The following is a 24,571-nucleotide window of genomic DNA, read 5'->3' on the forward strand; positions in this document are numbered from 1 at the left end:
ACTTTTTCTTGTAGCGTAATGGTTTTCATTTTCTTAGCATCACTGCTATCACTCAGGAGTTTTCTTTTTGGTGTCATTGAGCAAGATACTAAGTTAATCAGCAAACGCAGATGTAGGAACACTCTTGCCAGGGGCGACGGTGTGGTGGAACTGAGGTACGTAGAGTGTTATTGTATTCAAGCATGAGGTGGGCGGTGTGGTGGATAACCACTACTGACGCCTGGCTGCCAACAATAACAATAAACCCCGCGCTTTACGATTTATAAATTTTCAATTTTTTAAATCTTAAATTGCCTTATAGTGGACTGACGTAAGTGCGAGTTGACGTAACTCGAGACCGACGTAACCCGGGACCTTACTGTATATATATATATATATATATATATATATATATATATATATATATATATATATATATATATATATATAGATAGATAGATAGATAGATAGATAGATAGATAGTGTAGATAGATATGGATAGGTAGATATATAGTTAGATGGACATAGGTTGACTGATAGATAGATAAATAGACATAGATAGATAGACCAATAAATTGCATTTTATTTATCATTTTCATTTATATTGATTAGAGGAGGAGAAAATAAATTGGTTTAGGAGGTCGAAGAAGAAGAGGAGAAAGACTGATTGATTGATTGATAAATTTATTGTAGGAGGAGGATCGACGAACCTCCTGAAAAATATGTAGAGAAAGGGAGAAGACCTACATAGGAACAGGGGAAAGGAGGGAGGGATGAATGGAAGGAGAGAAAGAGAGAGAGAGAACTCGAGTTCATCGCCTACCGAGGCGTTTTACTGGTATAAAGTGCACCTAATCTCTTCACTGAAGTTTTCCAGCTATTTTGATTTGAAAAATTAAGCCAGTGTCAGTAGAACAATTTTCTTTTTCTACAATCTCTATACACTGACACACTCACACGAAGATCGGAAATAATGAGCTCTGAGCTTGTTCCGTAGGGTAACGTCTGGCTGTCTCGTCAGAGACTGCAGCAGATCAAACAGTGAATCACACAACACACACACACACGTCTCTCTTGTCAATCGCCTTCCTATATAGTAAGAATTCGGTGTGTGTAAGTAAGTAAGTAATAATTTATTGCCCTTAGATTACAAATACATTATTGAACAATATCAAAGCTGACAGTGGCTTAGTCTGTCAAGCCGAAGCTTCCCGACAGACATTATTATATATTTTGAGATTTAAATGTTTACATTGCAGCGCCTAGCTAGAGCATATAGCTATTATACTTTTATTAAAAATAACAAGCACCAATGATGATGATAATAATAATAATAATAATAATATTGATAAAAAAAAATAAAAATGAAATAATAATAATAATGATAAAAATAGATAATAACAATAATACCTCTACAGTATCACACCACAAATTAAATATACAAATAAATTTGTTGTTATACAAATCAAGTATAGGGGAAATTAAATAAACAAGATTGACATTGTTACATAAATTACTAATAATTTTGACAGTTATACAAATATGTCTTCACAGATTTTTTAAAAAGGCACAAATTACCACTACAGAGAAGATTCTTAATGTGTAAAGGCAGTGAATTCCATATTTGAGGTCCGGAGTACATACACTGTATTTGAAGAGAGATGTTCTGAACTGTGGGCAAATGAGATTGACATTATTACCTCAGGTGTTATGTGACGTGCGTACCAGACTGAAAGGCTGAGCTCCACAGGACTGTGTAAGGCACTTGTAAATACATAAGAGCAAAAAATATTTATGAACATTTGTAAAAGTTAAAAAATTTTGTGTGTATATTATGTTTCATGTTGACTCAAACCTATTCATGTAAAATATGCATCTGAAGATTTTATTTTGAGCTATTGATATTTTTCTTATGAAGGATGGCCAAGTACATGCCCAGATTGACACATTGTATATTAAGTGTGGGTAGCAGAGTGTGTAGTAAATACTTGTGAGAGACTCGGGTGTTAGATTATTGCGAACTCTGTATAGGATACCACACATCTTTGCTAATTTATTCGTAACAAAAGAAATGTGATCATTCCAGTTCATGTTCTCATCTATATAAACACCCAAAAACTTTGTAGACTACTCTGTCTAATGTATTTCCTTCAGTGGTTACAGGGGCTATGTTATGTTGAACTGAATTATTTTTAGAAATTATATAATTTGTTTTTAGAATATTCAGACTTTAGTCCAGTGATTGATTTTTCTCAAATTCTGTAATAAGATTTATGTGGAGACTATTAATGTTATTGTTGTCTATTAACAAACTTGTGTCATCAGCATAAATGGTGTACTTGAATTTAGAGCTTACATTGACAATGTTTATATAGATGAGAAAAAGAATCGGTCCGAGTATTGACCTTTGTGGTACACCCTTATTGACAACACTGAAAGAGGAATATGTTGAATTGCAGTACACAGCTTGTGATGTATTGGTTAAATAACTTTGAAACAGTTTTAAGGGAACACCTCTAACACTTTAATGACTAAGCTTTTTCAAGAGAATTTTGTGACTCAATGTATCGAATGCTTTTGATAAATCCAAGAATACTCCAATTAGATCATGTTTTTTCTCTAGATATATATATACATTAGACGTGAATTGTAAGATAGCTGTTTCTGTGGAACGACCTGCTCTGAATCCATGTTGAAAGTCTGTAAGTAGTTTATTATTTTTAAAAAATGTAACAAGACGGGAAGTGACAATTTTTTCAAAAACTTTACTAAAGGCTGGGAGAATTGAAATAAGTCGGTAATTTTTAATATCAGATCTATTACCTGATTTAAATATAGGTACGATTTTGGCTTTTTTTTAGCACATCAGGAAAAACGCTAGATTTTAGTGTTAGGTTCACTATGTGAGTTAATGGAGTGGCTATTTCATTAGCTACATTTTTCAAAAAAGTTGGAGAAATATCATCATATCCGGAAAAAAAAGTTTTAAATGATTTAATACATTTCATAATTTCCAAGTCTGTAGCGAGATATAAATACATAGAAAAATTTGGTGAACTGTATAAAAAGCCTAAGAATTCGTTGCCAATATCATCTGTTGCTTGCTCACCTGCTTTCAGAAAATGTGCATTAAATGCATCTGCAGTGTTGTTACATGTAGGTTTGAGCTCAATTTTAATGGTTTTATTTCTTGCAGATTTACCTAGTATGTTGTTTATTGACTTCCAGTGGGACTTTGGGTTGCCTTGGTTAGCTACTAGTTGGTCTTGATAATACTTTTTCTTTGCTTCTTTTAAAAGAGATGTAAGTCTATTTCTGTATATTCTGTATTGTTCTCGTAAAGTTAATGGCCATTTATGTGTATTTACCTAATTGTATTTATTTACCTAATTGTAACGTACGGGAAAAGAGCTATGCTCGTGTTGTCCCGTCTCCATATCTATTAATGTCCAGCTTTTTCTTAAAATCATGAATATTCCTTGCGTTGACCACTTCCACGTCTAAACTATTCCATGCTTCCACCCTTCTATGAGGGAAGCTATATTTTTTCACATCTCTCCTATAAGTGGCCATTTTAGTTTTTTCCCATGCCCTCTCGACATTCTTTCATTCCACATACACAGATCTTCCCTATCCATTTTTCCATGCCAATCATCACTCTGTATATTGCTATCAGGTCTCCCCTTTCTCTTCTGTTTTCCAGGGTCGGAAGTTGCATTCTTTTCAGTCTGTCTTCATAAGTCAAATCTCTTAAGTCAGGCACCATTTTGTTGCAGCCCTCTGTACTTTCTCTAGTTTCCTTATGTGTTTCTTTAAGTTCGAGCCCACTGTATTGTTGCATATTCAAGCCTCGGTCTTATCATTGCAGTAATTATTTTCTTCATCATTTCTTCATCTAAATATACGAACGCCACTCTTATGTTCCTCAATAAGTTCAATACTTCTCCAATTATTTTGTTTATATGTCTCTCTGGCGATAGGTCATTGGTAATTGTCACCCCAAGGTCTTTTTCTTCATGACTGGTTTTTATGTCTTCATTTCCTATCTTGTATATACTCCTGATTCTTCTTTCACTCTTGCCAAACTCTATTTTCTTGCATTTTGTCGTGTTGAACTCCATTTGCCATGTACAGCTCCATTTCCATATTCTGTCCAAGTCTTCCTGGAGTAGTTCGCAATCTTTGTCACATCTCACTTTTCTTAACAATTTTGCATCGTCTGCAAATAGGCTCACATAACTGGACACCCCATCCACCATGTCATTTATGTAGACCGCGAACATTACTGGTGCCAACACTGATCCCTGTGGAACTCCACTCTCCACCAAGCCCCATTCTGATGGTCTGTGTGTGTGTGTGTGTAATTCACCTCAGTCTGCTGGTCACCCAGCCAGTCTTCCCCATTACGGAGCGGTGTGTAATTCACCTCAGTCGTCTGCTGGTCACCCAGCCAGTCTTCCCCATTATGGAGAGAGCTCAGAGCTCATAGACCGATCTTTGGGTAGGACTGAGACCACATCAGCACACAACACACACCGGGAAAGCGAGGCCACAACCCCTCGAGTTACATCCCGTACCTATTTACGAAATCGTTGTTTAAGTGAATAGATAATAAATAAAACAAAATAAGCTTCTCCATTACGTGTTGGAAACGTGTTACCTTCCAAGTCTTTAAAAGTGCAGACGGTGCTTTTGGCAGGGAAAAAAAAAACAAAAAAAACATGGACAAGCGTCCTAGTAAAGGGATGGCCGCCACAAAACCGACAGCACGCCGCTTGATTTCCTTCAAGTGCCAAACCTTTCATTCTCCGATGCCCACAAATCCCAAAATTGATACATAAACCTGTGACTAAGAGCTGGACAGAAAGAAATAAGTAAACATGAGCGAATATTCAATACAGTAATAATATAATATGATCTTACCTATCCAGAACACCGTTGAACTAATATCTCATCGGTAGGTATATTGATTGACTGATGCATTTGCTGCAATCACTGAAAAAAAGATAATTACATGTTTGTAGCTTTATCTTATAATGCAAGTAATAAAGCCTTATCACACGCCAATAAGCTAGAATAATAACAGTAAGTGTTTAGACCGCTTAAATGAAGCTGGCTTTAGTTAGTCTAAGAGAGAGAGAACAGTAAAGCAAGGAACATCACAGTGGCCATCATTGTGTAAACTATGAAGGCCGAAGGTATGATGTCATGAACAAATGGGTCTGTGGGTGAAGCATAAAAGGCGCTGAAGGAATGGTCGGGGCTCAGAGCGTCGGTTCACCTGCCCCGAGTTGTGCTCACACAGTCCCACAGTCTTTATCTGTCACCCTTGAAGCTTTTGGTCTCTAAGTTCGGCGAGGGACATCTAAGCAGTATGGGTCACGCTGTGGGAATCTTTTTGAGCTGCCTCTTGGTGCTGCTGACTCTGCAGTGTCAGGCTGCGGTCTTCAATGAGCAGGCCACTATAAATCCAAGTAAGTCAAGATGACATTTTGAGGTAAATATGTGTACAGATAGTACATGTTAAATTATTTCCTTTTATAATATGTTTTTTTTTTTTTCAAGCTACATAACCGTCAGTGGACAAGGGTTAAAAGTGGCCTTTATAGCATTTTACTAGGTAAGGTAATCAAGGCAGCCAGAGTGGAGGTGTGTCAGTCGTCAGTTGGACAAGATGTAATGAGGGAAGTGTGTTACGTGTGGCCAGAGTGGGAAGTGACTGGCAATCTTATAAGGCCTTGAGCCGCGCACGGAGGTTTCGGGGAATGCCGTGAGGGCACCAGGTGAGCGTTGGTGTCATGGGACAGGCAGTATGTGGCTGCAGGTAGACAACACAATGCACTTTGAATCACTTAAGCTTTCTGTAGAACTGCCTCCATTTGTCATTTGAGGAGGGTGAAGTTGGTGACCTGTGGGAAGGTAGTCATCGTGGTGGAGATGGTGGTTGTGACTTGTGAGGAGGTTGTCACTGCACGGTGATGATTGTAGTGATTGTGGTAGTGGTGCATGTGCACAGTCATCTGCAAAAGGATCGTTACGGCGGTGGTGGTGATGATGGTGAACTGTGTTGGCGTCTTCACGGACAGGTGTGCGGTGGTGATGATCTGTGGGAGGCTCATCATGGACAGGTGTTCATAGTACTTTGCTCACTCCAAAGTGGTAAGTTGTAGGTACTAATCAATCTACGATTGCTAGTAGGAGAAACTTGTCTACCACCGCGTTTCCCTGCCACCTTTCTCCACACGTTAGTACTTCACTGTAAAAAGTAATATTTTCATTGCCATGCAACATTTTTTTGCACAAGACGACATCACAGCGCTGCAGACAACTTACCATACGCAGAAGGGATGGTGATATTCTTGCATTACTTACTCTGGTATCACGAGTATTTGTCTCCAGCAGACCTCCATTTCAACAGAATATCCTAACGCCTGCTGGATCCAAGAAGAAATGAAGGCATATAATATCAATGAAGCAGATGAAGTGGGCATATAATATCAATGAGATGACACACACACACACATACACAGGACGGCTCGTCTGGACGGAAGAAGTGAAAATACCTATGGTGTTACAGGGCCCGGGTACCTCTGAAGTTAGTGTCCTGTTGATGTCCTACTGTCGCATAGTGTTGAAAGTGAGGGATATGGAGAGTGGTCCCTGAGAGGAGAGTGTGGGCGGTGATTGTTTTGGCCGTAAATAGCTGACGATAACAAACATGGCGGCTACCCCTAGGCAACCCCAGGATTTTGAAGGTTTTGTAACTACTCCAAGAGGACTGGAGAAATTAGATATGGATGCAAGAATCCAGGCACTGGAAAGTAAGTTCCTAAACATTTTGTCCACAGAAGAAAAACTGGATAGAGTTATAGCCGAAAATGATTTGTTAAAAAAAGAGATCTATTTGTTAACGATAGCGAATAAAGAGCTATTGAAGGAAAAAGTAGAGATGGAGAAAGAAAACCAACAACTAAGGAAACAATGTGAAGAGATGAAGGCTAAACTCATGGAAATGGAGATGAAAATATCCGAAGGGGACTTGAGGAAGGAGGAATGCCTTAATCTAATTGATGCCAGGATGAAAGAAGTGAACCATGAACATCAGGAGGTACAAAGGTCCTTTAGGAGATAGTAAAAAGCAGGAAGAGGAAAATAAAGTGATTACGCAGAGGAAATGGTAAAGGCACTAAAGGAAAATGAGTATGTGGTGAGAGATATTGCTGAAAAGAAAAAATGTGTGATCATAATAGGATTGAGGGAGGAAACTAACAGGAACTGGCAGGACAGGAGGATAAGGAAAATGACAGGATTAAGTCTTTACTGAACAAGATCTCTGTGGAAGAAGAGGACCTATATGCTGAGGTAGAAGAAAGTGTGAGATTGGGAGCTTTTGAGGAAGGCAAGAATAGACCATTAAAATTGAAATTAAAGTCTCAGGTGGCAGCTGAGGCCTTGTTGAGGAGGGCTTGGAAACTTAAGGACTCTGAGGAAACCAAAACAATTTACATAAGAAGAAATATGTCACAGGATGAGAGAATGAAAATGAAAGAGCTTGTAACTGAAGTGAAAGAGAGGAATGACGAAAGAACAGAGGAGGAAAAGACCAAGTTTTTGGAGGATGAGAAATGGGAGGCTAAAGAAGTGGTGGATAAAACAGACGGAATAGACATTACATGGAAGAAAGAGACTAGGAATGGAATACAAGTGACTTACATGAATATAGATGGATTTCTGTCTAAGAGGCTAGAATGTATGGATTACCTAAGAAATAACGAACCGGACATAATGTGTGTAGTGGAAACAAAGCTAAGGCCGAAATAAAGCTAGACTGGTTTGTTGTAAAACACTACAAAGTATGGAGAAATGATAGAAAAATAAAGGAGGTGGTGGTATAATGGTTCTTACTAAGGAAGATCTGATAGTGAAGGAGGTGAACTATAGTAAGAGAAATGAGGAAGTGATAAGTATGCTTATAACAGATGGCAAGAGGGACATTAATATTATAACAGTATACATACCACCCAGAACCAGTGCTTGGGAATATGAACAGTACCAAATGGTGATGAGAAATACTCTAGACAGAATGAAGCAAGAACTCATCAGAAAGGATAGAGTGATGATAGTTGGAGACTTTAATTGTAAAGAAATAGTGTGGGAAGACTACGAAGTGGTGAATGGTGGTGAGTGGGCAGAAGAATTGTTAAAGGTAGCAACAAATAACTTGATGACACAGTGGGTGAGATCACCAACAAGGTGCAGGGGACAAGATGTTGCAGCAAGGTTGGATTTGGTATTTACCAGGGGCATCTCTCTAAAAGAGGAAATTGAACATAAATGTCCCTTGGGGAAAAGCGATCATGATGTCCTAAGCTTTGAGCTGGATACAGAATTAAGCACGAATAAGATTGTGGAACGCAGGAGGAAAAATTAAATTATATTAGGGCAAATTATAACCATATAAGGGAGTTCTTTAATGAAATTGACTGGTCCGTGGTATACCAGGAAAGGGATATGCAATTGAAATACGATAAATTTATGGATTTGTATAACTCTGCTGTGAAAAAGTTTGTGCCATATTACAGAAAGAGGACTTTAAATAATAAACAGTGGTTTAATAGAAATTGTGAAGAAGCAAAAAAGAACAAAGAAAAGGCATGGAAGAAACTTAAGAAAAACAGTGATGTATTATCAAGAGAAGTTTACAAAACAGCAAGGAATAGATATGTTGAAGTAAGGAGAACAGCACAGAAGGAATATGAACAGAGGGTGGTGGAAAACTGTGATAGTGACCCAAAAATGTTTTACAAATTCATAAATGGAAAACTAAATATAAGGGAGGCAATAGAAAAGGTAAAAAACGGGGAAGAAGTATATGAGGATGCTGGAGATATAGCTGAAATTTTGAACGACAACTTTTGCAAAGTGTTTACAAAGGAGGAGCATTTTATGGGAGGAAGGCCTACGGAAATAAAGCAAATGCAGGACATCATGGTTACTAAGGAAGATGTAAGGAAAATTATAAGCAATCTGGATATTAATAAATCAATGGGGCCTGATGGCATATCTGGGAGGTTGCTAAATGAATGTAAGGATCAATTGTTGAACCCCATATTTGATATTGTGGAAACCTCCATACGAACAGGATTAGTCCCGAAAGAGTGGAAAAGAGCTGACATTGTGCCTATATATAAGAATGGTAGTAGAATGGAACCGCTAAATTATAGACCAGTATCGTTGACTAGTATATTGTGCAAGGTATGTGAAGAAGTAATTAAAGCTAAGTGGAGTGAGTATCTAGAAAGTGAAAACATTCTGAGTGAAAGGCAGTTTGGTTTCAGAAAAGGAAGATCGTGTGTATCCAATTTATTATGTTTTTATTCAAGAGTGACTGACATACTACAACATAGAGAGGGATGGGTGGATGCTATCTACCTGGACTTGAGAAAGGCCTTTGATAAAGTACCACACAATAGACTGATGTGGAAACTAAAGATGATTGGAGGAGTAAATGATAAACTAGCAAAATGGATGGAAAATTACTTAATGGGAAGAGAAATGAGAACAGTGGTGAGAGGAAGGAAGTCCGAGTGGAAGAAGGTAACCAGTGGAGTTCCACAAGGGTCAGTGCTGGGTCCCATCATGTTTTTGATTTATGTTAATGATATGCCAGTAGGAATTGACAGTTACATGAACATGTTTGCGGACGATACTAAAATTATGAGGAGAGTAAAGAATGTGGAAGATTGTAACAAGTTACAGGAAGATCTTGATAAAATATATGAGTGGAGTAAGAGTGGCAGATGGAATTTAATATAGACAAGACCCATGTTATGAAAATGGGAAGAAGTAGATACAGACCAAACTGGGATTACAGGCTGGGTGATGAGAAAATTAAAGAGACCAATGAGGAGAAAGACTTAGGAGTAACGTGCAAAACACTTTGTCACCGGAGAAACACATTAACAAGATTTTTGGAAAACATATAACATGCTTCAAAATATTGGCCTTGCATTCCACTACCTAGATGAAGGAATGATGAAGAAGATATTATGTACCTTAATAAGACCCCAGTTAGAATATGCAGCATGTGTCTGGTCACCGCATATGAAGAAAAATGTGAAGAAGGTAGAAAGGGTACAGAGGCTGGCAACAAGGATGGTACCAGGACTCAGGAGTTAGACTATGAGGAAAGACTGAGGAAGCTGGGGCTGACCACATTAGAAGAGAGAAGAACAAAAGGAGACATGATAACTATGTATAAATTGGTGAACAAGATTGACATAGAGATAGAGAGTTGATAAAGGTGACCACAAGTAATCATCTCCGAGGACATGGAAAAAAGCTAATAAAGGACATCTGTCTAAATGACGTGAGAAAATACAGTTTCCCGCATCGTAGCATTGATAAGTGGAATAAACTGAGCAGTCATGTCGTTGACGCGGTGTGTCAATCAGATGAAAGAGATATGACAAGAATGGACAAGGAGACAGGACACAGAGAGCTTAGCTCGGGCCCTGTAATACACAAATAGGTAGGTAAATACACACACACACTTGGGAGTAGGAGGAAAATTAGTGCATGATTACAATTATTCAGCTAAAACAGGATGACAGATGTGGCAGACAGTGCTGTAATCTTTTCTTTCAACAAACAAATTTCCAATGGTGATAATACCGTAGTGTTGTTACAAGGCTGTGGTGCGAGGGCAATGTTCAGTGACATGTCTCTGTGTCTGTACCTGCCCACAGGAGCAACCTCGCTCCTCCATGGGCAAGCGACCTCTACCACGCCTGTTCCACCGACCCTCTTCCACTGCTAGGCTGTGTCCGTTTATTCGCAGGCGAGTCCAACTAACACGGTCGAACTCATTCTCTCCGATTTTAGTGGTGTAAATGTCATGCACTGAATAGTGTGGATTGATTGTATTATACATGTGCACCCTGCTGGAGGCTGACACACTCAAGTTTCTCTTTCTCACTTTCAAAAGAGAGTTGTAATTCATCCACATCGGAGTGGATAAGCTGGTGTAAATAGCGGAAGGTCGAAGATTTATGATCCATGGGCACCTAATAGCGTGTACTAAAGGGTTATCTTCCAGGCCACGTCGTTCCCTCCACGTGCTTGAAAAAAACGTTCTCTATCTCTGTTTTACTAAAGCTTGCAAGGATGGGTAACCAAGTTCAAGCAGGCAGAGATCATTTGAGGTGGTCCTTCGGACTCCCAATATATGTTTAATGCACTACATGTATTGCTTGTGAACAGGTTTTACATCACCGTTAAGCCAAGACTCACAACCATGTAATAGGGTGGACGTCAGGGCTGCCTCGAATACTTTGCGCTTAAAAATAAGAGACATGTCATTATTTTTGTCAACAAATGACACAAACTTTCAAATATGGCATGTTTTGTGTTGTGCATGTGCTTTGATGGCTGAGGTGGTGGAGCCATCCTCAGTGAAAGGGCAACTGAGGTACATGCATTGCTGGCACACTTCCACCACTAAAGGCGGCGTCACACTAGCACTTTTTCCGTCGTCTCAGGCGATTTCCATCGTCTCTTTACTCTTCCGTCAACTCTTTCCGTCGTCTTGAGTCAGACGGAACGCATTGTTTTCATCTAGCGTCAATTTCTAGTCAAAATAAGAACTGGTTTCTAATCAACACTTTTATTAAAATCTTTTTTTTTTTTTTTTTTTGTTAAACGGAAGAATGCTATTATCATAACAAGAAATTTAAATGAGTTGATGAATATATATTTGTATACATATTTTTTTTCTTCTAGCCTAGCAATGAAAAGTTCCTCAGTTGTTTGTGTACATTTCCAGGGGAGTGCAAATGTGCGATGCTTTTGAATATTTCCAAGGCAACTTCCAAGTAGCTGGCCAAGATGAGCAGTGGACAAAACACACTGACGAATTTGTCATAGAGAGTATTAGAGGTCACCGTTGCCTTTGGGATCACAGAACAGGTGATTACATTATAAGGTGCAAAAAAGCCGCGGCTTGCTGGGGTGAATGAGGAGCCATGTTTGTTTACAATCGACAAGCGCGGCAAAGGCGGAAGCAAGCTTGTGTGTGACGGCCACCGTCTGCAAAAGTTGTCAGTCGCTAGAAAATTGACGGAAAAAGAAGACGGAAAAGTGCTAGTGTGACGCCGCCTTAAGCCCTCCATGTCCAAGGGCTGCCTGTCCTCCTCACTGCCATTGATGACAAAGAACTTAGTTTTCTTTAAGTTTACCTCCATGCCGTGTGAAGTACAAAAATCTTTCAGTACTCTTTATTTTACTTAGCATGGCAGTGTTGGACGTGGACAGTAGCACAATGTCATGCATTGGGACTAACTCATGGAGCGAGGCAAGAAACCCATCAGCACCACAGTTTTGCCTAATAAGAGTTATTAAATCATTAACAAAATAAAAAACAGTAATCAAGATGTGGAGCAGCTCTGACGGACACCAATCGAGGCAGTGACAATTGTTGTACCCACTATACATTATGTTAACTTGTACATAGCGATTGTAGCGAGCAACATTACCGTCCCACAATCCAATCTCTTTGAAATACAAAATAATGTGTTTCTAGGTATATGTTATCATATGTGGGGGTAAAATCTACAAAAGTAATAAAAAGCTTAAATTTCTTCCTTCTAGCAACATCTGCTAACAAAGGCAGTAAAGAGCTTGGCAGTCACTCAAGGATTAGGATATGTTGCAGATGTAAAAGTATTATTAAATAGGATAGTTACACATAAGAGCCGTGTCGCAGGAAGATGTTTGAACAACCCTGGTGGCACATCACCAGGCCTGTGGCCCGCACGCCTTGCCACCCTTAATACAGCGCACCGATCGTCAGCTTCTTGGGGAGATATTGGATCATCCAACACAGGGATGTACATTTCGCCTCTAAATTCATCAATATTTGGCTGTATTGTATCTGGAGGATTAAATATCATATTAAAATGACTTTGAAACTCTTCATCAGAGGGCGGCGTGACATCGTGCATGTACTAGGGGCGACGTGCGACTGACTTCTCCCCTCTAATCAACTGCTTGCCATATTATTGCATGGTTATCAATGTCAAAAATATTCTGCCATCTGTCATGCCCGGGCATTCTAGGAGTACACACAACTTCACTCTTATTGCTTGCACGTGCGCACTCGTACAATATAGAGCTGATGCTGTGGGCAGACATGTTAACATCAGTGCCAACACTGGGAGGTCTCAACAATCCAATTCCATAGTTAACTTCTCTGCATCTATCGCATCATATTTTACTGCACACTTACTTAAAGTATTAATGGCCTTACTTTACAAAACGGCGTGATCCCCCATATGTGAAGCGCGTGTAGAAAGGCAGTCTGAACTGGCACATGGGGCTTGGAGGGTAATAGATATAGGGGCGTGGTCAGATGGTAGTATAAGGTTCTGGTGAACTTCAAAGTTCGATACGAAATTGAGCAAATATGAAGACAAAATACATGAATCCAACTCAGATATCACAATTCTTCTTGCTGATAAATTAATTTGGTTTTGTGATGCTTATTACATGTCTTGAGGTTGTTCAAAACTAATAAGTGTTTGTCAGTACACAACCCTAACATCGCTGTTGTGTTATCACTCGCTATGCATATTGGGTCAACAGTGTCGGGATAAGACAAATCATTCAAACCAAGGCTAACTGGCAACTCACTCAAACTATTACCATAGCGAACGTTAAAATCACCCATCAAAACACACCTGATGTAAATTTCATTTTGATCTTTTTATGTATCCTACCTAATGCTACATAACTGAAATAAGGAGAGTCCGGTGGGGGGATGTAACATAAACCAAATAGGATATCAGGAATACACTTGAGTTTGAACCACAACTGGTCTGGTACACTGACATTGGTTTCTATGACATATGGCCTTAAATGAGCTTTCACCAGTACACACATGCCACCACGCTGAGGGTGCGCACTATTACTGCTTACAAGGAAGAGGTATCCAGGCACTGATATTGGGCACTGTTTTAATTTCATTCAAACTTACTGCGTCAAACTTTGCAAACAGGCTCAGCTTTCAGGCAGCAAACAGGCTTTCTATTTTGGTTTTCACTGCATTAATGCTCCAGGACATGATATCAATAGAGGTTTGTGGTCTAACTAAAAAGAATGAGGTTTCCACATCAATAACAACACCATCTATGTTTTTGTTTTGACAACAGGTGGTGTTTACTGATAAAAAAGAAAAAAAAAAAAAAACATATTGTGCAGTAGAGCAGAGTTTGATCTGCAGAGGCCACAAACTCTACTCATCTAGGTTTCTTGAGTGGCTATAGAAATGTCTTTGAATCAACCTCGTGTTCCTGATTGATGGGTTGATCTGAGTCTGTCATAAAGTACTATCACTACTCTAGGTGAGGTATACCTTTATCTTGAGGTGAAGTATCTTTAGGTCTTCAGGAATCAATGAATGCGAGACACCTCGAGGAGCCTAAGTCTTTTGAGAATTTCATCAAAAAACACTTTATAATCATGAGGTACATCCAGCTGGTCGGGATCTAAGGCGATGGTTTCTCTAGCGGTGATTCGCGCCAGTACCTCGTCGTGCAACGTGACGGAGATGTTCTCCTGGAATTCACGAGGATGGAGGCGCTCCACCAGCCACGTACTCCAACCATATCTTTGTTGGGCTCGGTGCTGGTGCTGTTTTCGCAATTCCACCGTGATGCACGGATGGGGGGAGTTGTGTTTAGGCCACATACGGACGTGCGTTGCTGCAGTGTGCAGTCTGCAGTAATTTCCTAGCCGCCACAGGAAGGGGAAGTCACACGACTGCTCAATGTTCTGAAGAGCCTCCACAATGCTGAGAAAAAGAAATCAGTCATCAAAAAGTAAAATACTCATATCACTATTGTAACTGACCCACAGAGGAGTCTTTACCAAGCTTGGCACTAATTTCGAGACTAATGTTGTGTTGAGACACCAATAGACTTCCAAGTATAAGTACTTCCATGTATTCATTGTCATGAGGCGCAATAGAACTGAAGGACGAGGGAGAAGGAAAGTAATTTACCTGGCGAAGCGAGTTAGGTGGGCCGAGGCTCGTAGTTCACGGATGTCACTGACAGCGAGGGCGACAAGTAGATTCGCCAACACAATGGAGATGAAGACCACAGAGAAAAAGAAGAGAGCACCAGCAGTGATAGGATTTGAGTTGTGCTGCTCCACTAGTGAATCAGTGATCTCCACAGACCCCACCATCATGGTGATGCTCTTCAGGAACAGCATGGGCCACCTGCTATGCACGGTATTCTCTGAGCCGTTAGAGTTAAAGGTGAGAAACATGGTAGAAGTAAAGGTAAGCAAGAGTGTGCAGTACACCACAAACAACTTCAAAAATTCTTTGGCCACTTTCATGAACATCACAACATATAGCCCATATGAAGGATATTTCTTGAGGATAAAGAGGAAGTGTAGTTGCAGAAACAGTAACTGTATAGTAGCAATATTGTCTTCCATGTCTTCTTTTCTGGGCAGTCCTCGGCACCAGTACAGGACAAGGAGGCTTGTGACACATACCACCGATGACAGCTGGAGCCAGAAGTTAGAATCCCAGACACACACCCGCCACCCTTGGGTCCTGAGACGGTTAATCTGAGACATAAAGAGCAGCAGCGTCATGACACACAGTAGCCCGTGTATCACATGTATTGCTACAGAGTCAGGCTGGGTGGTGGGGTCCTTATCGGCAATGTGCGTGGCGTTGATTGTTCGTTCTTCATCATTTTCTTTAACCAATTGGCGCCTGAATATGAACAGATTTGTCAGTATTGCATAAATCATAAAGTACAATAGGTATCCAAGGAAGATGGGTTTCATTCTTCTCCACTTGATAAGAATAAACACTTGACACACAGGGTGGGCGAGAATATCTCGGTTGTCTGTCTGGATGAAGTACGAGAGAAGCCGGCACTCCTGTGTCCCCGAGCTCTTCACGAGCGGCAGGAAGTTAAAAGTGACTGGAGGACGACAACTGCTGCTGCCACTGGTGATGAGTAGGTGGTCCAGCAGACGCTGCAAACCATTGTCAGCAGAGAAGATGAGCCAACGCATCGCACACATTCCCCGCAGATCTTTTTCCTGCAGGTCGGCGCCCGCCTCCATGAGGGCCACCATCACACTGAAAGCACCCGCTTTGGCCGCTTTGTGTAGTGGTGACTCTCCTTGGTTGTCCAGACACGTGACTACGGCGTCGTGCTCGAGCAGAATCTTCACTACAGGCAGACAACCACTGGCTGCTGCCTCGTGCAATGGCGACATTCCCCGCATGTCGCGAAGATTGAGGGCTTTGAAGCTGGTGGTGCTGGTCAGCATCAGGGCGGTGATGGGTTCGTGTTTGGCTGTGGCGGCATAGTGGAGCGGCGTCTGGCCATACTGGTTTCTGGCACATACAGACGCTTCTCTCGCCAAGAGTTCCCTAGCTCCCTCCAACCAGCCCACCTCTGCAGCGAAATGGAGAGGTGTGATGAAGAAAGGTCCCCCATGGCCATTAATCTTCTCTGGTTCCTTCTGCATACATTTTTGTAGCTGCTTCATGGACTGAGTCTCAATGGCACTAAAGAAATCTCCAATCTTAACATCCACTCTCCCAGGTCTCTCTCCTTAGAAAGAAAAGAAAAAAAAAATACTGTGAAGGTAAACAATCAACCTATAAGAAAGCATAACCATCATAAATCATTCTGCCCGAACTTCCTGCTGCAGCTGAGTTCAGCCAGTGCCACAGCGTGCCACTCACCCATGATGCTGTAGTGTCTCGTCCTGTTCAGGGAAGTCATCGGGAAAGTCTCCACCACCTGGGATTGCTGGGAGAGAGAAAGGAACGTGAAGTGTTAGATGATGTAGCTATCTTTAGGGTTATGTTTATAGGTGAGTCAGAGTGGCTTCACCTGGCCCAGTGCTTCTAAACAAGTAAGAGTTACTACACATTGACTCGATAATGAGGGGACGATGTAAATAACGAAGGAAAACTCAAACTTTCGTTGAGTGTATAAAGGTTAGGCCCTTATAGTTGTAACTACCTTCTAAGCTTTACAAAATACTTGCATATACAGTTTCTTTCCCTTAAGGCTAGGCACCAAGAAAGCCCAACGTACAAAGGCGGGTTCACACGTGTCAATTTCCAACTGAAATTGCAAATCGGTAGAGTTTCCGACGGAATACCGGTGTTCAGCGACTGGACAAATTAGTCGCAAAACAAGACCACCATGTTGATCTTGTTCAATCGATTTGCGGCTTTGTTTACGTTGTTACTTCACGGAGAAAGGTTTGAAAATGTGGTGCCGATGTAGAGAAGACGATTTTGGGGATGATGAAGGAGAAAGAGAATATCTGGGACCCTAGAAGTGAATTGTACGGCAAAAAAAAAAAAAAAAGTCGGGTTCATCTGCGCTAATTTGTGAAACCGACTAAAGTCGCAAGTCGGTAGGGTTTTCGACTGAATATCGGTGCCTAGCGATTGGAGAACCAGTCGCAAAGGAAGGCCAGCTTAATGGTCTTGTTCAGTTGATTTGCGACTTTGTTTAGGTTGTGACGTCACAAGGTAAGCTTTGGAAATGTGGTCTCCAGTTGTAGAGAAGATGTTAGAGTTGGTGAGGGATAAAGAACACATCTGGGACCCAAGAAACGAATCATACAGTAAAAAAAGCTTATGCAAATCATCATTTGACGAAATAGCTGCCACTCTCCTTTCTCCGTGAAGTAACAACGTAAACAAAGCTGCAAATCGATTGATTATATATATATATATATATATATATATATATATATATATATATATATATATATATATATATATATATATAAACTTTCCCTAATGCAGGGTATTGTTGGAGGTGAGGATTGAAGATTTGTCAGGATTTAATTTGATCGCAATTGTGCTTAGTCTTCTTCAGATTAGTGTGCGGTAGACACTCCTGTCTTTCCTTCTATTTAATCGGGGACGTATTCACAGGCATTTTCTTTTCTATTGACTCTTCCAGTACGCCAAAAGAAGAGCAACAACTGCTTCAGCATCGTCACTAGAGGAAGACATCTTGGCGGGTAGCTGTTTGTTTACATTCATTTCCCGCCAAGGCGTCAACTATAGTTGATACTTTCCATTCGCTATGTGTAACTAGAAAGGCTCAGTCGATACTTCTAGGGACTTGCAATTTCAATCGCAAATTGACACGCGTTAACCCGCCTTTACGGAAATCGGCGTTCGATGAGATAGCTACCACTCTCCGATGACTGCTTCCTTCTATGCAGGATGTTGTTGGAAGTGACGATTGAATTCATATGATTATTTAATTTGATTGCAATCGTCGTCGTCACCAGAGGAAGACATCTTGCTGGGTGGCTGTTTGTTTACATTCACTTCCTGCCACCCAGCCGATACTTCCCAGTCGCTATGTGTGAACGTGCTCCAACTAGAAAGGCTTAGTCGATACTCCTAGCGACTTGCCATTTCAGTCGCATATTGACACGTGTGAACCTGCCATTAGCTACTAATTCAAATATCGCTACAGACTTCAGCATTTCCTTTCTTTTTAGTGATGCAAGAGAATGCGAGAGAGAAAGTAACAGGCATAGGTTGATCATTTCCAATCCACCTCTCAGCTCGAGCACTGCAACCAGACGTTGAGTGATAGTAATAATATATTAGAATAGTATGTAATGTTAATTTTAGTAAATATTGTGCATGTATCAACACTAAGAAGTCAGTTTTGTAGTAATACGTCATCGGGTTTTCCTTTTTTTTTTTATATCAGTTTGTCATCCCGTACAAACCAATCAACACAAGGGAAAAATGATTGATTCATTGAGAGAGAGAGAGAGAGAGAGAGAGAGAGAGAGAGATTAAAAATAATTATTTGTATAGAGATAAAAGAAATATGTTGTAGCCTCTTACCTCAGGGTGAAAAGTATCCATGAAGAAGTTATGTATGTACAGTATATATATGTATACTGTAGATGAGCTGGTGTGAGCGACAGCTAGGTATCACCTCCTGTCATAGGAGTAGTCGGATCTTTTGATTTGTTTTATGATCATTTAAGAAAACATTTATAGGTAGTCTTGGAAACGCTATGGCTAAGCACCACCTATATATATATATATATATATATATATATATATATATATATATATATATATATATATATATATATATATATATATACACACACACACACACACACACACACACACACACACACACACACATATATATATATATATATATATATATATATATATATATATATATATATATATATATATATATATATATATATATATATATATATATCTGGAGCTGAGCAGAAATTCTCACCAGCAAGCACACAACCACACCTCAAAAACACTCGTTAATGTGTGCTCATATCGCGGTCTTGTCTCCATTTATCTTGTCGAACATCCGGCTGCGCATATCCCAAAGGACAAGTTGAAAGTGAGTTTTGATGTTTTAGTGACTCATGAAAACGATTCAGAATGGCTCTTATATGAGAGCAAGATTGATTTCAAATTACTGATAAAACAGTTGAAAGGAAAAAAAAAAATAGTCGTTATTACTAATTACGATGGTAACACTGGTTTTTAAAGGTTTTATTTAATTTCTTGTTAACAGGATAGACACTCTTGAAAATCTGGCTAATCAGTAATCACTTTTGAGGTCTTTGAAAGAAGTCGTGGTGAAAGCAGGAAATAATTCATAATGTAACTCCAATCGCCACTGCTTGGCCGAAATGACTGTTCAGCACCGACATTTGGCACATCCCCACCACAGGCAGGTTTAGTTTTCCAGTGATTAGTTCAACCCTCTCAAAAACTATCGAGACTCCATTCACTTGGGCCGATGCACACTATGGTCTATAGTTACGTTTTCAGTCACGGTCCATTCTCGCTCCATTCCCTGTACGGGCCAATACACCCCATAACAAGGTAAAGAGAGCTACTTTATCTTGTGCTATAGGTCCTGTGACTCCTGTCTAGCCAGTCTCTCTACAGACCATCATGACTGTAAGGCCGTTTCATACCGGAGACAAGGCACACAACGCACGAGCGTCGTTTTTTTTTTTTTTTTTTTTTGTGTGTGTGTTTCACTTTCACTGTTTGATCTGCTGCAGTCTCTGACGAGACAGCCAGACGTTACCCTACGGAACGAGCTCAGACCTCATTATTTCCGATCTTCGGATAGGCCTGAGACCAGGCACACACCTGTGTGTGTGTAATTATGTGAGAGGGAGAGCTGCCAAGGACAGCAAAATATAAGAAAAAAAGCTTCCCTAAAATTTAGATTTCAAAGAAATAACCGAAAGCCATGGACAAATGTCTTGACATTTCTCTCTTTAATAGAAGTGAAGTCGTAGGAAGATAGAAATACAGAAGCAGGAAGGGAGTTCCAGAGTTTACCAGTGAAAGAAGGTATGGATGATTGGGAATACTGGTTAACTCTTGTATTAGAGGGTTCGACAGAATAGGGATGAGAGGAAGAAGAAAGCCTTGTGCAGCAAGGCAGCAGGAGGAGGGGAGGCATGCAGTTAGCAAGATCAACAGAACAGTTAGCATGAAAATGGCGATAAAAGATAGAAAGGGATGCAACTTTTCGGCGGTGAGAAAGGGGTTGAAGACAGTCAGTCAAAGGACGGGAGTTGATGAGACGAAAAGCTTTTGATTCCACCCTATCTAATAAAACTGTGTGAGTAGAACACCTAAAATATGCAAAGAGTACTCCCGTGTACAAAGTTAGCAGTTGGAGGGACGAGAAAAAACAGGCGGAGACACCGTAGAGTGCTTAAGAGGCTTGTCCATTTGCCTCGCCGCACCCGTGACTCGAACCCAGGCCTTTTCTGTTGTGAGCCGAGCGTGCTAACCACTACACTGTGTGTGTTCACCTCGGTTACCTGCTGGTCATCTAGCCAGTCTTCCCCATTACGGAGCGAGCTCAGAGCTCATAGACCGATCTTCGGGTAGAACTGAGACCACAACACACTCCACACACCGGGAAAGCGAGGCCACAACCCCTCGAGTTACATCCCGTACCTATTTACTGCTAGGTGAACAGGGGCAACACAATAAGAGGCTTGCCCATTAGCCTCGCCGCACCGGGACTCGAACTCGATTGTGAGTCGAGCGTGCTAACCACTACACTACGCGGTGTGTGTGTGTGTGTGTAATTTACTGTTTGTTTGATCTGCTGCAGTCTCTGACGAGACAGCCAGACGTTACCCTACGGAACGAGCTCAAAGCTCATTGTTTCCGATCTTCGGATAGGCCTGAGACCAGGCACACACCACACACCGGGACAACAAGGTCACAACTCCTCGATTTACATCCCGTACCTACTCACTGCTAGGTGAACAGGGGCTACACGTGAAAGGAGACACACCCAAATATCTCCACCCGGCCGGGGAATCGAACCCCGGTCATCTGGCTTGTGAAGCCAGCGCTCTAACCACTGAGCTACCGGGCCGTGTGTGTGTGTGTGTGTGTGTGTGTGTGTGTTCACTGTTTGATCTGCTGCAGTCTCTGACGAGACAGCCAGACGTTACCCTACGGAACGAGCTCAGAGCTCATTATTTCCGATCTTCGGATAGGCCTGAGACCAGGCACACACCACACACCGGGACAACAAGGTCACAACTTCTCGATTTACATCCCGTACCTACTCACTGCTAGGTGAACAGGGGCTACATGTGAAAGGAGACACACCCAAATATCTCCACCCGGCCGGGGAATCGAACCCCGGTTCTCTGGCTTGTGAAGCCAGCGCTCTAACCACTGAGCTACCGTGTTTGTGTGTGTGTGTGTGTGTGTGTGTGTGTGTGTGTGTGTGTGTGTGTGTGTGTGTGTCGTCTGAAGCTTATCTCGCGGACATGATGCAGAGAAATAGACAATATATATATATATATATATATATATATATATATATATATATATATATATATATATATATATATATATAATTATGTATACTGTAGATGAGCTGGTGTGAGCGACAGCTAGGCTTCACCTGTTATCACACATCGCCCCATTCTCCCTCTGAATGGTAATATGTAGACATCACTTGCGTCAGAGCCACCTACGGATGCCACTACACCCATTATTCAATGAAACGAAGAACAATTGTACGTGGTATAGGAGTAGTCGGAGCTTTTGATTTGTCTTATGATCATTTAAGAAAACATTTATAGGTAGTCTTGGAAACGCTATGGCTAAGCACCACCTATTTATATATCCAGTACATTCCACAGCTATGCCATGGAACTGCTTGTCGGAGCTATTCGGAAGTCTCAAATATTCAATAAGTAATAGATTACAAGAGTACTGTGTTACATACGCTCATAATGACAATTGCTGATCGTGCTTACCCTGGTTGAGATATGTTCCTTAGTAGATACTTCTATCCACAAGTTTGAACAAAGATAACTGGGTTGTGGAGGTCAGGAGATACTTTTGCATAGAGGGATATTTCTCTCACGATGCTGCCCGCCTTGCCGCTCACGCCGCCTTTATGCCCCGTTCGACTCTCCCTCCCCTTCATCATCCCCTCCCTACACACACACACACACACACACACACACACACACACACACACACACACACACACACACACAGGGAAGAACTAGCAAGTCCTATATACATCATAAAATGCTCAATAGAAAATGGAACAGTGCCAGTAGAATGGAAAAGAGCTGAGGTGGTTCCCATATATAAGAGTGGAAGGAAAGAAGAACCTTTAAATTACAGACCGGTATCACTAACTAGTGTAATATGCAAGATGTGTGAAAGAATAATAAAGAAACAATGGATCGAGTTCCTTGAAGACAACAAATTAATATCAAATAGCCAATTTGGTTTTAGAAAAGGACGGTCTTGTGTAACTAATTTATTGAGTTTCTATTCTAGAATAGTTGATAGAGTACAAGAGAGAGAGGATGGGTTGACTGCATCTATTTGGATTTAAAAAAGGCGTTTGACAAAGTGCCACACGCAAGATTACTGTGGAAGTTAGAGGAGAAGGGTGGCTTAAAAGGAAGCACATTGAGATGGATAGAAAATTATTTGAGGGGGAGAGAAATAAGGACGGTAGTTAAAGATATGAAGTCCAAGTGGAGAGCAGTAGAAAGCGGAGTGCCACAGGGGTCAGTATTGGCACCAATACTTTTCCTCATTTATATTAACGACATGCCAGAAGGAGTGAACAGCTACATAAATTTGTTTGCGGATGATACGAAACTGTGCAGAGTTATAAAGCAAAAGGAGGATTGTGAAATACTGCAAGAAGACCTAAATAAGATCTGGGAATGGAGTAAGAAGTGGAAATGGAATTCAATGTGAACAAAAGCCATGTCATGGAAATGGGAAAGAGTGAAAGACGACCTGTGGGAATCTATAAGATGGGAGATGGAGTAGAACTGGAGAAAGTCAAAAGGAAAAGGACTTAGGAGTGACGATGGAAGAAAACAATCAACCAGTAAGCCATATTGATAGAATTTTTAGAGAAACATATAATTTGCTGAGGAATATTGGAGTAGCATTTCACTACATGGACAAAGAAATGATGAAGAAATTGATAAATACTATAATAAGACCCAGATTGGAATATGCAGGAGTAGTGTGGACCCCTCATAAAAAGAAACACATAAGAAATTGGAGAGGCTACAAAAATGGCTACAAGAATGGTCCCAGAACTTGAAGGGATGACATATGAGGAGAGACTAAAGGCTATGGATCTACCAACCTTGGAACAAAGAAGGAGAGAGGAGACCTGATACAAGTCTATAAATTGATCAACGGAATGGACCAAGTGGATAATGAGAAACTGATCCTGAGAGAAGAATATGACATCCAAGCACAAGATCGCATAGTAAAAAGCTGAGAAAGGAAGATGTCTGAGAGATATTAAAAAATATAGTTTCCCGCAGAGATGTATTGAGACGTGGAACAGTTTAGATGAAGAAGTAGTGTCTGCAACGAGTGTGCACACTTTTAAAGTAAGATTGGATAAGTGTAGATATGGAGACGGGGCCACACGAGCATAAAGCCCAGGCCCTGTAAAACTACAACTAGGTAAATACAACTAGGTAAATACACACACACACACGGCCCGGTAGCTCAGTGGTTAGAGCGCTGGCTTCACAAGCCAGATGACCGGGGTTCGATTCCCCGGCCGGGTGGAGATATTTGGGTGTGTCTCCTTTCATGTGTAGCCCCTGTTCACCTAGCAGTGAGTAGGTACGGGATGTAAATCGAGGAGTTGTGACCTTGTTGTCCCGGTGTGTGGTGTGTGCCTGGTCTCAGACCTATCCCAAGATCGGAAATAATGAGCTCTGAGCTTCTTCCTTAGAGTAACGTCTGGCTGTCTCGTCATAGACTGCAGCAGATCGAACAGTGAATTACACACACACACACACACACACTACGCTGCCCCTCTCATAACACTCGGGGACGGTGGCAATACCGTAAAGTAATCTGGGACGCTAAAAGTGAATTCTACAGCAAATAATAGCTGAAGGCGGGTTCACTCGTGCCAAGTCGGTAGAAATATCGACTTAACCTTTCTAGTTG

The 24,571-nt window shown here is 40.9% G+C and overlaps 1 protein-coding gene across 2 annotated transcripts; it reads right to left on the minus strand.

The window, feature by feature from the left end:
- Window positions 1–13,974: 13,974 nt before the first annotated feature.
- On the minus strand, window positions 13,975–19,409 carry LOC123498841 (transient receptor potential channel pyrexia-like). 2 transcript variants are annotated; one of them, XM_045246310.1, is made up of 5 exons: window positions 19,335–19,409; window positions 18,914–19,010; window positions 16,760–16,826; window positions 15,038–16,625; window positions 13,975–14,827 (listed from the first exon to the last, which is right to left on the minus strand). In XM_045246310.1, exons 2-5 carry the CDS (start codon window positions 18,932–18,934, stop codon window positions 14,428–14,430), a joined length of 2,076 nt encoding a protein of 691 aa, XP_045102245.1. In that variant the 5' UTR covers window positions 18,935–19,010; window positions 19,335–19,409; the 3' UTR covers window positions 13,975–14,427. The 2 variants fall into 2 exon arrangements, with proteins under 2 accessions (XP_045102245.1, XP_045102246.1); XM_045246311.1 differs by having other exon boundaries at window positions 19,355–19,390.
- Between the last annotated feature and the right edge of the window lie 5,162 nt (window positions 19,410–24,571).

The sequence above is a fragment of the Portunus trituberculatus genome, chromosome 48, assembly GCF_017591435.1.
Source record: "Portunus trituberculatus isolate SZX2019 chromosome 48, ASM1759143v1, whole genome shotgun sequence".
Taxonomy (NCBI): domain Eukaryota; kingdom Metazoa; phylum Arthropoda; class Malacostraca; order Decapoda; family Portunidae; genus Portunus; species Portunus trituberculatus.